General features: G+C 40.1%; 1 protein-coding gene across 1 annotated transcript; it reads left to right on the top strand.

The window, feature by feature from the left end:
* The first annotated feature begins 786 nt into the window (after nucleotides 1–786).
* Nucleotides 787–13,233, top strand: LOC128831101 (uncharacterized). Its single transcript, XM_054017212.1, has 6 exons — nucleotides 787–1,403; nucleotides 2,099–2,254; nucleotides 4,151–6,082; nucleotides 8,139–8,264; nucleotides 8,935–9,060; nucleotides 10,331–13,233. Exons 2-6 carry the CDS (start codon nucleotides 2,107–2,109, stop codon nucleotides 10,366–10,368), a joined length of 2,370 nt encoding a protein of 789 aa, XP_053873187.1. The 5' UTR covers nucleotides 787–1,403; nucleotides 2,099–2,106; the 3' UTR covers nucleotides 10,369–13,233.
* The last annotated feature ends 1,422 nt before the right edge of the window (nucleotides 13,234–14,655 follow it).

Raw genomic sequence — 14,655 nt, 5'->3', positions numbered from 1 at the left:
TCTATAGGGGAAACAGCTGACCACCATAGCGTGAGAAGACAAGTGAAAAAATTAGGGAGAAAGTTCCCTACTTAGATATAGGCTTTGTCTACACTGGAACCTGAACAATTTTGTCATTCAGAGGTGTGGAAACTCCCCCTCCCCGCGAACAACAAAAGTTTTGCTGTCGAAAAGGGCTGGTGTGAACAGTGCTTTGTTGGCAGGAGAGCTCTCCTGCAGACAAAGCTACCGCCTCTCTTTGGGGGTGCAAGTTTTTTGTTGGCAGGAGAGCTCTCTCCTGCTGACAAACAGTGGCTACACTGTGTGCCTTTTAGCAGCACTACTGTGTCACCAAAAGGTGCGTAGTGTAGACATAGCCATAGAGATTCCAATTCATCCACATCTCTCTCTCTCTCTTCCCATGTGAGTTAATCTCTCCATCCTCACATCATGCTTCTCTTTTTCCTCTCACTGTCCCTGCCAAGAATGATAGGTGCTCTGTGATTCATTGAGATGTCTCAATGAAGTGACAGTTAGAATCCCCACATTTTTTAAAGACCCATGGCTGGATTGGGATCCCAATCATTTTTCTATCATTAATTTTCATACATTTCAAGAGTTGGAGTATATTTTGTTGGAGCAGACACACCTCCTTGCTTAAGCAGGTGGGATGTGAATTTCAGCTGTCTAATTCTCTGTGTTGACATATAAAATCGTTAGTCTCCTACTTTTGTTAGTATTAACAGTGACCAATAAAATCAATAAATAAAATTTGACAAACTTTTTTAATGCTTTCTGAGGATTTTTTTCACAAAAAGATTCTGTTTTGAACTGCAACTTTAAGTTCAGGACTGATCATATTTTGTTTTTGCCTGCGATCTACATGAGTTAGGTCACAATTCTTACACAGATTGAAAATAAAATGCATGGACGTGTTTGCAGGATTGGGGTACCCGTTTCCTGGAATCTTCTGCCTGGGTGTTGGAACACTTGCCGCTCTTCCTGCTCCCTCCATTGGCTACCACTCCCATTGATTGATGGAAAAGGTCCCTGGCTCACTGTTAAATGAGCCGCAGGTGGAGAAGGGAGTGGAAAGTGGTCGTTCTGTTCCATAAACAAGGTGAGGTGAAGGCGGGGCTAGTCTCTTGCTGGGCTGTAAGCAGCAGCATGGACCTTAGTTTTGGGAGGACTTTGATGGGGGAGGAATAGCTTACCTTTGTAGGGCTTGCTTTCTTCAAAGGTCAAACTAGCCTTTTGGGTGTCTGATCTAGAAGAATGGGTGCAGTAAGAAGAGCATGTAGGTTCATGGTGGCTAGTTAATCTGTGTTGAAACTGTGTTCTAGATGGAATCTGAAGGAAAGAGGACTGTCCCCTGAGTGCTTTTCTTTCTCCTGAGGAGTGAGCTGTGTACCAATCCGTAACAGGTCGTTGGTTCAACTTTTGTCATTTACTTTTATGAAGTCTTTAGCTCCTCAAAATGTCTGCCTCACTTCATATCAGCTAGTGCCAACTGTTTTACTTTCTAACCCCTCTTTTACCGCTTTGTAAGTTAATTATGGACAGCAATGTGCTTTTTGTGCAGGTTGTTTCAGAGGGGCTTGGTGGTATATAGTTTATAAAAAGGTTTAACTCTGCTCATCTAGAAAAGAGAAAAATTCTGTTGTGGTTTTGTTTTGGTTTAAAAAAATAAACACCCAAGAATTTAGAGAAGAATGGATGAAGTTGGTGGGTTTTTTGTTTGTTGGTTTTTTTTTTTTTTGTTATATGCTCATAAGTGGTGACAAAAAGCAAGACCGTCTTTATGCACATGTGGCTGCCTAGTGAGACAAATGACAGTTGAGTGCCAAACTTCTTGGCTTGGTAGAAAAATCAGGTTTACTATCTCTAGATATTACCGTGGACTTCATATTTTCTCTCCTAATGGGGGCAGAAATGAACGGGAGTGAAAATTTTCAAGATGGAGTCAGTTGCATGGGTGTGGGAGAATATTTTATTTTTTTAACTTGGATGCTTTTTAGTCTGTTCATCCCTGCAATACTATGACTTGTTTAGAAATGTGATCTGTCCTCTCCCTGGGTAGTTTTAAAATAGCAAATCCTGATAACTTTTTGTCTTTCAGCTTAAAAAATGAACACTGCTCCAGCTTCAGAAAATGGACCATATTCTACAAACCACACAAGACCCTTTTTTTATGCGCAGCCAACAGCACAACAACCTTTCCCAAATCCATGGTACCTTAGTCATCTATATAATCCATACTGTGTACCTGCCCCAGGTAAGGCAAAATAACAGCCAACTGAGGAAAATATGCTTTTTGAATTACTACCTGAGTGAAGGAAATGCAAACTTTAGGTTAAAGCTCCTTTTATTTGTTGTGTAACTTTTGTATTTCCCCAATATCATGAAGCCTAGAATTAGTGTATAAACTGAAGGCATCTCTCTTAAAATGTGCTCTCCTTGTCTATTTGTTCAGCTATATTGTAAACTGGTGTTTGGTGTTGTCTGTTTCATGAGTGGGGCAACACCAACTGAACTGGACAAGAAGAGTAAGTTTCTAGGAAGAGTTTGGAAACAGAAGCGGGCAGTTTCTGCAACTGGCAACAATAGGAAAGCACATGTATAAAGGGGATCACTACTATATCCTTTGCCTATGAGGAATGTTGCGTAAAGTCAGTTTGGCTAACTTCAGTCAAGGCAGAAACCTTGACATAACTCAGTGCTGAACTGTAAGATAGTGCTGGTTTTGACACCTTAACAGATATCGAATGAGTACCCTTGTGTGGTAAGTGCCTTTTCATATTTACTGTTTGTGGAGAATGGGCACTGATGAACAGACTGACTTGCCCGAGGTTCTACAGGAAGAGTGTGGCAGAGCTGAGATAGAAACTGTCAGTCAACTTCCAGTCTCCAACCAATTTCATGTTAGGGACACTTCTCTCACTGTGGTGCCTGTTAAAAGGTTCCATGCCAAAGCCTGCATTGTCAGGGATATTAAGTGGAGGAAAATGTCACTTGAGCATTGTCTGGCAGTGGCTACAAAGATTTTTAGCTAAAAACTAAACTACTGCTTTGACATCCTATCAGAAGTATGACATCATAATGCACATTATCCCTAATAGGCGCAGGGACTACTGTGGTGGGGTTGCTGCTGGAACAACTTCGGGTTCAAGAGAAACTGCAAATGCTTCATTGAATTGTACAACAAAATCCTCCAAACTCCCACTGCCTTAAGGCAATGAACGAGGGGGGGGGACTATATGGAGGTTTCTAAAAATTGAGTGGGATTTTTTTAAATATCCCATGTACTGTAATAGCAGGGCAAAGGCAGAGTTGAGAACGTTCTGCCTGAAGCTTAACTAAATGCACAAGGCAAGTAAAGCTATTTCAATCTTGTTTCTAGCAATATAAATTCTAGCAAGTATAAATCTGACTCCATAATAGGCTTTCAATTGCTTTTTTTGTTGGTATTGATGGCTTTCTGATTAGTCTTGGCTAATATAAGACTGCATAGTATCAGAGGGGCAGCCGTGTTAGTCTGGATCTGTAAAAAGCGACAGAGTCCTGTGGCACCTTATAGACTAACAGACGTATTGGAGCATAAGCTTTCGTGGGTGAATATTTATGCTTCTGCTCCAATATGTCTGTTAGTCTATAAGGTGCCACAGGACTCTTTATGAGGCTGCATAGTTTCAAGTAGAAAACTTCTAGTGAACATCAGATGATCTTATTAAAATGCTCACAACACACCTTAAGAGTACATACTATTGCTCAATAAGTGCTTGCCAATGCATATATTAATTGAATTTCTAACTGTAGTTAGAGCTGTTCTTTAAAAGGCATTCTAATAGACAATAACTTAATAGATAAAAGCTCCAGCAGTTTGCATGGCAAATTAAAGTTCATGCTTCAGGAATTAGGAAGAAATGTAACCTATAGGCATATTACCCTGTAATTGCCAACCTATGGAGTTCTTGCACTCTCCTCTTAAGTATTTGGTACTAGACAATGTTGGAGGTGGGATATTTAACTAGATAGCCCACTGGTGTGAGCTAGCATGGAAGTTCCTATGTACCTAATGGATTCTGATGACTTTCCGCTTTTATTTCAGAAGATAGTGCAGTTTATATAGACAAATGCATATCTCTCTCCTTTCCCTCTTCAATATCTCCAGGTTTCAGAAGTGGAAATCCATATTTTCCATTTTATTCTGTTGCACTACATGAGTACCCTGGATATCTTGTTCCACAACATCCCATGCACACAAGAGTTAACAGAAGACCTTATTTTAATGTTCCCCCACCCTCTCCTCTGTTTTATCATGCAACAAGGTTTAGACATTATAGTGGCCCTGGGAAAAGAACAGTGACTAAAGAAACACAGACTGATCCTAGACAGCCTGAAAACAAACCAAAAAAGCATCAGGATCTCCGGACAGAAACTAAAGGCTGTGAAGCAGGAAATATAGGCTGTGTTTCTTCTGGTATGGGTACAGAAACTGAAACTACTTCAGTGAAACAAGATTCATCTGGATCTTCTCTTGTGCCAGAAAGAGACTTTCAAAATAAGGGGTCTTCCAGCTCTTCACAGTATAGAAACATTCCTTCAGGGAGCTATGCTTTTGAGAAAGAAGAGGTCCGAATAGAGTATGGAAATGGCTCGCCTGCAATTCAGCTATGGAAGTCCTTTAAGGAAACTATTCCTTTGTATGATGTGGCAAGTGGTAAACCAGTCCCAGAGAATATCGTGCAACGTGACTTGTTTTCTGTTAGCTCTTGTGAAGGGGTAATATATAGCCCTCGTGAAGGGGAGGAATTGGTGTCATGCGCTTCTTATTCAGATGAACGAAAAACTGCTCTTTCTTTGAAGCAGAGTGGTGAAGATGGACAGGAAAAAGACTTCCAAAATAATGAAGTAAAACTAGGTGCAGAAAAGCCGGGAAATGCAAGCCAAAGGGCAAAATCTCCTCTAGGTGAAGCCAGGGCAATGCAAATTGCTGAGATAGCCAGAACTGTTCGTAATGATCAGCTAGTGGCAAGGCAGGACACATTGTTTAAAAAATCTAGTTTGAAAAGATCTGCTGCTTCAAAAACTTCTGAAGAGGAGTCCAACCTTGATCAGCAAGCAGGATTATTTCCATCCAGTACGGAAATAACACATGACTCAAGTCCACTGCAGAAAAAGCTAAATCAGAGCCACAGTCCAACCAACGTAAGTCAGATAACGGATAAAAGCTTATGGTGTGAAGAATCCGTGGAGAAGTATGTTCCTTCTAACAGCTGGCTAGCTTGCGTGGATGACATGGATGCTAACTACAACTATAATATGTGTCTTTCACAAAGGAAACGTCAAAGTGTACTCAGTCTGTCTTCTGATGAAATGTCGTCTTCTAAAGATGAAGGATCATCGACTGATGATGTACCAGTGTCTTATTTTGTCCCTGATTATGTGCTTCAGAAGAGCATGTACGCTTTCCAAAAAAGTACAGAGGGCTCAGAGAAAGAGAAAATTAGAAGTGGTGGCTCCCTTAATGAAGATGAAGTGGTAGGAAGGGAGCAGACCAATGTTGTCAATAGCCAGAACTTCAAAAGCTGTTCAAAAGTGAAGATTAAAAAGATGGCCAGCAGAGGTAGAAAGATTGGGGTCCTCCCTAGAACTTCTGGTCACAAGAAAATCTACTCCCTAAAGAAAAAAGCTGCTAAGAGTTTGTCTCTGTCAGAGGCTGAAGACTCTGAAGAATACTTTGTGGCAGAGGAAGAGGGTGACAACGAGGATGAAGATGATGAAGTTGAATATTTCTTTCAAGAAGCCACTCCATATGGACACTTCACCTCTGGTAAAGGCAGTTTCTACAGACCGATTGGCCAGAGGGTGCTTTGGAAACCACCTAAAAATGCCATACCAGCTCACTTGATTAGCTGGCCTGCTCGGGAGAAAATAAAAACAAAGAGTGGGTTCTGTGAACGCACTGGTCTGGCTCCTAAGTCAAGTGAGAAGGAACAGGATGAGGTTGTGTACAGTGATTATGGGTACTATGGAAAAAAGAGGCTTACAGCAAAACAAGAGGGATCTGACCATAAGAGAACTTCACAGAAGTCTTCAAGAGGTGAGTTAATATGACTGGGATAAAAGTGCTGTGGGATCATAATTCGGAATACTTTGCAGCATGTGTTAACTCTCTCTAATTCCAAGTGCTAGCTGTATTCCCTAAAACTGTGAAGGCTAAGAAAGAGAGAATACAGTCGCTTTCCTAAGTGACTCTTAAAGAATTGTAGCACTTCTTCTGGTCTTTAGTTAAAGAACTATAGTGAACCTACTACAACAAAAGGAAGTCTTTTTTTTTTTCCACACACCGCACAGTCAGTCTGTGGAATTCTTTGCCAGAGGATGTTGTTCTGAAGGCCAAGACTATAAGAGGGTTCAAAAAAGAACTAGATAAGTTCATGGAGGATACACCCATAAATGGGTATTCGCCAGGATGGGCAGGGATGGTGTCCCAAGCCCAGTGGTGGGCAACCTGCAGACTGCACACGACCCATCAGGGTAATCCACTGGTGGGCTGTCAGACAGTTTGTTTACATTTTCACAGCCGCCTGCAGCTCCCAGTGGCCACATTTTGCCATTCCCGGCCAATGGGAGCTGTGGGCGGCCATGCAAATTTAAACAAACAGTCTGGTGGCCTGCCAGCGGATTACCCTGACAGGCTATGTGCAGCCTGCAGGCCACAGGTTTCTCACCACTGCCCTAGCCTCTGTTTGCCAGAAGCTGGGAATGGGCGACAAGGGATGGATCATTTGATAACTAACTGTTCTGTTTGTTCCCTCTGGGCCTTGGCATTGGCTACTGTCAGAATACAGGATACTGGGTTAGATGGACCTTTGGTCTGATCCAGTGTGGCCACTCTTCTGTTCTATTTTTGCCTTGTGCATAGCCAGCAAACTTTTGACTAAGGCTAAATTTGAAGTTTTTAATATTAGTAGACGAGGTAGAACTTTTTTTTTACCCAAGGTTGAGCTTCAAGTGATGTCAGCTAGTAAACCACTTACACTGTGGATTGATCCTCATTTAATCTTTTTGACTTGGATAATACTTGTTCATTTATTTAACAAGTTAAATTAATTGGAAGTCACTCTTGTTTGCCACTGTCAAATGACATCTGGGCAATATAATCTCTTAAATTGGTGTAAACAATGGCTACTATACCATACCCCCATGTTACAAAATGGGCTCAGCTACGGTGGGGGAACTACCTTATAAACTGATGACGCTAGCTGATATAAACATGTTTCCTGTATCTATAGTAGGGGTGTAGAGGCCACTCAAGTCAGTGTGCTGCCCCTCAAACTTGGCCCAACTATTCCTCTGTGATGACTACAGTTGAGGGGTGGAGAATGGCCAGGCCAGATTTGAGTGAGTGGTGTTGTAACTTGGCACATGGGTTTATAATGCAACTCAGGTTTGGCCCAGCCACCTGCTCTGTTATGACAGAGGAGTGGTTGGGCCAAGTCTGCTGCCCTCAGCAGTTGCTTAGCTTGCTTAAAACTAGAGGAACCTCTGCAGGAGAACCAAAATATTGAAACTTCAGATAAACTTCCTTTTAATCTAACTTGTTGAAGACAACTAAACAGTTCTAGCACAATTTAAAGTTTTGCTAAACTCCTCTTGGCCTGGGAGAGAATATTTCCTTTAGTTAGAAACAAAGACAAGCAAAGTCAACTTCAGATAACTGAGTTCCTGTGACACTAACTAGCTAGCTAGTGATCAGTCTATTAATTACAGTAATTCTGCTCTTGCTTTCTTCAAAAGCACTGCCATAAATTGCCATGATATACTAGTATAATCAAGCAGTAATTGGTTCCATGTGAGGTTTTGCAGCCCTTTCACACTATCTATCAAATTTGGTAATACATAAAGGTACAATATGATAAACATGCATATTGAGTCTAATGAACAACATTTAAAAAAAAAAACGGGGGCCCAGCTACCAGTGATTGGTATCCATATAAATATTAGATTTTAAAAAAAATCTTCAAATATTGGCCTCAGTGGACTACACATTTTGCCTCTGTATTGTAGGTCAGCTGTAACAAGTCAGTATGGTAATGTTGCTTACAGTAGATGCTTATTGATATTATTCCAATGTCTTAATATGTTTTAATTAGTAAGGTTACTAAAGGAAAACATGGGGCTGACAGCTGATGAGTACTGGATTAGAAGTGGTGCTAAACCCAAGTTTGCCAGCTTGATATGTGGTAGCCTATCATCCCCAACCAAAAGCAAAGAACAAGGTACAGCTGATTTCTTGTCACACCTCAGATCCTCTTCCCTTAAATGTTCAAAGAAACTGTTTTCAGCAGAATACTTTGCCATTTTGGTGGGATATTTAACCTATTGCTTTGAAGGAAATACATGTTGGTTGTGGTCTTGCTACTCCATGATGTGGCTCAGATAATCTATAAATCTAGTTGCTCTGCAGGGGAGGGAGTCTGCATATATAGAGAGTTGGGGTGGTTATGGTGGACAAAACTTTTATTTTAAAGCTACAGCAGTATATCTTAATGTGGCAAGAAATGATGCCTTGTATCAATGCAGTCTTTACTAGGACAATGTATTGCTACATAGTTAAGATACTTGAACCCTGTCCTAGCTAGGGACATAACTCTTCTGTGCACCCTCAGCAGCAGTTCATTACTCTCTTGACAAGTGAATTCTACAGCTAAACCTCATGTTAGCACCTATGCAGGCACTGCTTTTAGAAAATGTTGGTTATAGCTGTTGATACACACTAATTGTATAGAGTGGCAGAACAGTGTGTGGGGAAGAGAGAATCCTTGCTTCAGGAAAGAGAGTAAAAGTTATTAAATACTATAAACTTAAGTGAGAGCCTGTCTTAAGTAAAAGCTAAATATTCTGAATTGTTTGAAAAAGTAATAATGCTACTTTTATTTGGTCATTCAGGTAATCTGCTTTTGGATAAACCAAAAAGGAAAAGGATAAGCAAACCCCCTTACAAACGTAGAGACACAAGATGTGAGGCAGAAGACATTGAAGTATGGGAAATGCCTAAACCCAGTGCACACAAAGGTTAGCATACTATTGTATGCCATGAACACTAGATATGTTCTAGCAGTAACTGTAAGTTTACTGCTGTGTGTCTTTCTTTTTGTTTTTTTCTTTCCCCTCTTGGATTATCTACATTCCAAACATGAGTACCTTTTTAGATACGCCTTTACTACTTGGTCATAAAAGAACTTTTTGACCCCGTTACTCTCTACTACGAAGCATCTTTCCGTCCTTAAACTATAGGCTTCCAAATTTTTATTTTAAAAAACAATGGTTGGCATTTCATATCACACTAATGGTAATATAGTTTTTTTTTTTTTTTTTTTTTTTAATGCCCTATAAGCTCTGGAGCAGGGACTTTTATTGTTAAAGACAAAATAGAGATGTAATAAACTCAAGTGATTGAACAATTAAGTTGGCACATGTCTTAATTCCAAGGTCTTTAATCTTATACTAATTAATATGTTCTAATGTGACTTTATGAAAGCATTGTGAGTTAAGAGTAGAGGTCCCTGGTTATTAGAAGCTAGCTCAAAGAGGTGAGGCTCTCCTATGGGACATTTGGTGAGGGAGAGCATAGTTGCTTGACCAAATAGAGGAAGAAGATTGTTCATGTGTAGGGAATACCATGAAGGGAAAAACTCTCTCCCACCTGAAACTGGTTTTCCACAATAAACCCTCCTAACATGAACAGCATAAACCAATGGCGTGTTTGAATCTGTCTGCAGTCTGAAACAGTAGCTCAGAGGAGCAAGTGCCTGACTAATCAAAATCATTGTGGTCCCAAAGCCTAACTATGACTTAAGATGTGCACAGTGATGACATTTCACTCCTGATCCTTTTTAGGAGGAGTATTCGGTCAGCTTGTACATTCCAAACTGCCTCCTGTATTTCCCTGCTAGTGCCAAAAATGGTCTATTTTTCCAGCCTGCCGTCTTCAGTTTCTACAATGCATTTATGTATTCCTGATAGTCCTGCACCAAAATTAAGGAATGAAATAAGAGAACTTAATATCAAACCAATAATGCAAGGAATTTTATACTAACTGGTTCAACAAACCATCTTTAAAATAATCAATTTCTAATCTTCTGTACTAGTGTTATACAATCCAGAATCTGTGCTGCAGAGCTGGTGGGACTTCAGTATGTCTCAAACTCCTAGTTTACTTCCTGCAATAGTATAGCTCACTTGCTAGTTGCCTATTTTAAAGGAAGACTTTACAACAAGCATCAGTGAAGGGAAAGTGCATATGTTAAAAACTAAATCTCTCAATTTTTCTCTTTTCTTTTAGGGTGTGGATCAAAGAGGTCTCTCTACAAAAGAAGATAATCTGACTATTGCAAATGCAAAGGAAAATCTGATTATTACAAATGCTGGGGGAAGAACACAAACATACTGAGGTTGCATGTCTCTTAATCTTTAAAATGAGTCCATAAGTAACTTTTTTTTTTTTTTGTATAAATCTTTCTAAGCTACTATGCACAGTTAAAGGGTAAGAAGTAACACTGTAAAGAGTTGGAGTACACCATATAAAATATTAAATGAAAGGAACACTTGAAATAAAGCACTCTAAATTGTAAATAAGTACTCACTTATTGCTTTTAAGCAATAAAGTTAACAGAATTGCACTGATGTGTGGGTTTTCTTTCCTGACTACTGTATTGAAGCAGAAGCCTAATGTAGGGATGGTTTGTCTGTACTAGTAAACACCTAAGCAATTGGACTTACTTTCCTACCTTCCTACCATATTGTTCTAAACTCTGTGCTAACTTCAAAGCTTGTTTTTTTTGTAACCCCAACTTCAGTGCTTCTTTTCAGAGGTCAAGACTTCAGAAAACTAAATTTCTCTATCTTCAGAGAATAGAACAGTGGGGATGATTGTCAGAGTGTCTTTCAGGAGTCCAGCCATGACTTTCCCTGAGGTCCCCTCTCCTGTAGGAAAACTAGGTCTAGGATAGTTGAAAGATTAATCCTCAGTGGAGAATACTAATGACAAAACAACTCTTCAGAATTCAGATTTTTCCAGTTCCTGAACCAAAGAATTTTATATGCAGTAAAAACTCAATATCCACTTGCTGCTTTATGTAATGATAGCTCGACAGATGTGGAGACTGTAGTGCTCTATTCAGAGAGCACATATAGTTCTAACAGTTAAATGATCCCCAGCACTCTGGTTTTAAGGGACAACTTCTGCAGATGTCTTGGCATCCCTGCTGCTGCAGCTACCGGTCTCATACATCCAATACATTTAACTCTAAATTTGGGTACACCTGACCTGAGCCTAACACCACTCTTAAATTCTCTTATTATCCTAAAAACTACTTAATCCTGGCATGGCTGTAAAATGCCATGTCACTACACATGTACTCCAAGTTAAAATACCTCTCTCTGAACTGTCTTGGTGGCAGTATGTATGGGAATAGAACAAATTACTGGGGTACTTCAAAACATCTCAGATGCAGTAGATTCTGGGAGCTGAGCAGAGACATGTGGAAGAGAGATGCAGAGGACATTTCAATTTAAATGGCTCAGAACTGTGCTAGTGTGGCTATGGGCCAAAATTGCAGTGGTTCAGAATACAAGTCCGTGTGAAATAGACCCTGCCTACACTAGATCTTCCTCTGCAGCTTTCTGAAGTGTATTTGATTCAGCTAGGTACTTAACCAGCTTGACATGTCTAAGTTAAATCACCTTGTTGACTCCATAGTGTCAGAAAATCAGTTGAACAGCCTGTTTGTACAGACTTCTCTATACTGCCATTTTAGGCAGTAGTGATTCAGATACAGGCTTATAACTATCGCTTTGTTGCATTTTACTTTTGGGGACTTCAACAGACTATGCAAGAAACCCTACACGTGTAGGACAGCTGAAGGAAAAAAATTCCCTTTTTTGGCAAAGGAGGTTCAAACAGACCCCTGAGATTCCAACACTGGACGTTTCGTTGGACAGTTTTGTTGCCTCTGACTCAAATTCTAAAAGAGAAGTGTTGCTAGCTAAATCTTCTTCTGTCAGAGGGTGGGTTAGGTATAATCACCAAATCTTATGCCAATGGTGGCTTGGCATGTCAAATTTTAATTCTGCATTTTTCACATTCGGAGTGTAGAATTCTATGTATGTTTGGTGTTATATAATTTCTCCCACTTCAATGTTGATTTAAGAATTTTGTTCTTAGCTTCTGGGTGGAAAAGATCAAATTACAGCTGTTTCCATTAAATGAAGAGAATGTAAGAACCACTTACAAAAATACTCTGTGTGCTAACTATGGATCTGCTAAGGAAAGACAGGTGTAGTGCAAGACACAAACTTCTTCCACAGCACATATTCCCTGTAGCTGGTTTGTTGTGCTAGTTGGCTATTAATCAATGACTTTGGAATGTCAGTCATCTCTGACCTCTCACTGAATTTTAAGTAGCTTGTTATGCTCAGACCTTGTCAGTTCATACAGAACATAGATCTCCCTGCTCCAAACACCTTTGTCTTCTCTAGAGCTCTGGTAGTTCCACAACAGTTCAGGAGGAAAAAATATTTAACTAGATAATCAGACCCAAGAAGTTTACTAGGATAACTCATAGCTCTATGAGCTGGTAGACTTGTTATAGCTACACCCCTCTTGATTTGTATAGTCATGTGAATGTTTCATAATTCTAGCACTCATAAGTAACATGATAAACCAGAATCTACATGCACGAAACTTGTTAAAAGCTTCAGTCTCTGAAGTAAATTACCAAGATGTCAAGTGCCTTAAATAAGTAAATGGTTAATCAGAGGTAGATGCCCATTGCTCAATTTAACACTTTATGGAACAGCTCAATTGTGGTGTGTGTGGTGTTTTGCTTTTCTTCTCCTCCTGAGGCTAGAAAGGACCATTAGTTATCTATTCTGACCTGCATCCCAAACCATAGCACTTAATTCAGGAATTCCTGCCTTTTGCCCAACTTGTGACTGAATAGACATCCCATTTTGATTTTTAAAACTCTAAAATTTACTACATATCTTGCCAATTATAATATAAAGTGTGTATGTGTGTATATATATGTGTGTGTATGTATAATATATTACTTATATATATGTCTACTTATGCTGTTTTCAGTTTGAATTTGCATGACTTAATTTTTCAGCCATTAGATTTCATGTGCTAAAGGCCTATCTAACATCATCTCCCTGTATAGGTACATAAAAACTGCACTTAAGCTCCCTCTTAACTTTGTATTCAATAAACTGATTGTGCTGCTGTAGCCTCTTGCATTGTGTTTCCTGGACAAGAATTTAGTCTTGTTGCTCTTGTAAGCCTGCTCCAAATTATCATTTTTGGAAGCATAGACACTATAGTCCAGAAAGTGGTATTAGTCATGTTGTCTACGGCAGTCTGTTTACCCTGTCAGAGTATCACACTGGAAGCTCATGTTTGGTTTATGTACGGTGGCTCCTATATCCTCTAACTGAGCCACTGTTTTTGAGAATACAGTTCCCTATCTTGTAAATACTATGTTCTCTCTTCCTATAGGTTTCAGAGGGCTAGCCGTGTTAGACTGTGTCAGCAAAAACAATGAGGAGTTCTTGTGGCACCTTGGAGACTAAACATTTATTTTGTCATAAGCTTTCATGGGCTATAACCCACTTCATCAGATGCATGGTGTGACAAATACAGCACATGAAAAGATGGGAGTTGCCTTACCAAGTGGGGGGTTCAATGCTAACAAGCCCAATTCAATCAGGGTGGATGTGGCCCATTCACACCAGTTGACAAGAAGGTGTGAGTATCGACAGAAGGGAAAAGTTACTTTTTTTTGTAGTGACCCAGCCACTCCCAGTCTTTATTCAGGCCTAAGGTGATGGTGTCAACTTTGCAAATTAATTCCAGTTTTGCAGTTTCTTGTTGAAGTCTGATTTTTGAAGGGTTTTTTTGTTGAACTTTTAAGTCTGGCCACTTTTAAGTCTGTTACTGAGTGTCCAGGGAGATTGACGTGCTTTCCTACTGGTTTTTGAATGTTACAATTCTTCATGTCTGATTTGTGTCCATTTATTCTTTTGCATAGAAACTGTCCAGTTTGGCCAATGTACATGGCAGAGGGGCATTGCTGGCACATGATGGCATATATTACAGGGGTAGATGTGCAGGTGAACGAGCCCTTGATTGTGTGGCTGATGTGGTTAGGTCCTATGATGGTGTCCCTTGAATAGAGATGCGGACAGAGTTGGCAACAAGATTTGTTGCCGGATTGGTTCCTGGGTTAGTGTTTCCGTTGTGTGGTGTGTAGTTGCTGGTGAATATTTGCTTCAGGTTGCGGGGGCTATCTCCCAAGGTCTGTGAGAGTGAGGGATTGTCACGAGGATAGGTTGTAGATCCTTGATGATGCACTGGAGAGGTTTTAGTTGGGGGGGGGGGGGGGGGGAGGATGTAGGTGATGGCTAGTGGCGTTCTGTTACTTTTTTTTGTTAGGCCTGTCCTGTAGTATGTGACTTCTGGGTACCCTTCTGGCTCTGTCAATCTCTTCTTCACTTCAGCAGGTGAGTATTGTAGTTTTAAGAATGCTTGATAGAGATCCTGTAGGTGTATAACCAAAAGTAATCTTCCCTCTGTTTAATATTCACCCTTTCTTACCAACTGTTGGGAAT

Source organism: Malaclemys terrapin, chromosome 2, assembly GCF_027887155.1.
Source record: "Malaclemys terrapin pileata isolate rMalTer1 chromosome 2, rMalTer1.hap1, whole genome shotgun sequence".
In the NCBI taxonomy this organism is placed as follows: domain Eukaryota; kingdom Metazoa; phylum Chordata; order Testudines; family Emydidae; genus Malaclemys; species Malaclemys terrapin.
This window is presented reverse-complemented; position numbering and strand designations above follow the sequence as displayed.

Excerpts from the sequence above, each read along its gene's own strand:
- LOC128831101 (XM_054017212.1), top strand. The coding sequence starts at position 2,107 with ATGAACACTGCTCCAGCTTCAGAAAATGGACCATATTCTACAAACCAC. Across the intron at positions 2,255-4,150 it reads ATACTGTGTACCTGCCCCAG|GTTTCAGAAGTGGAAATCCA; the intron begins GTAAGGCAAAAT and ends CAATATCTCCAG. Across the intron at positions 6,083-8,138 it reads TTCACAGAAGTCTTCAAGAG|TAAGGTTACTAAAGGAAAAC; the intron begins GTGAGTTAATAT and ends TGTTTTAATTAG.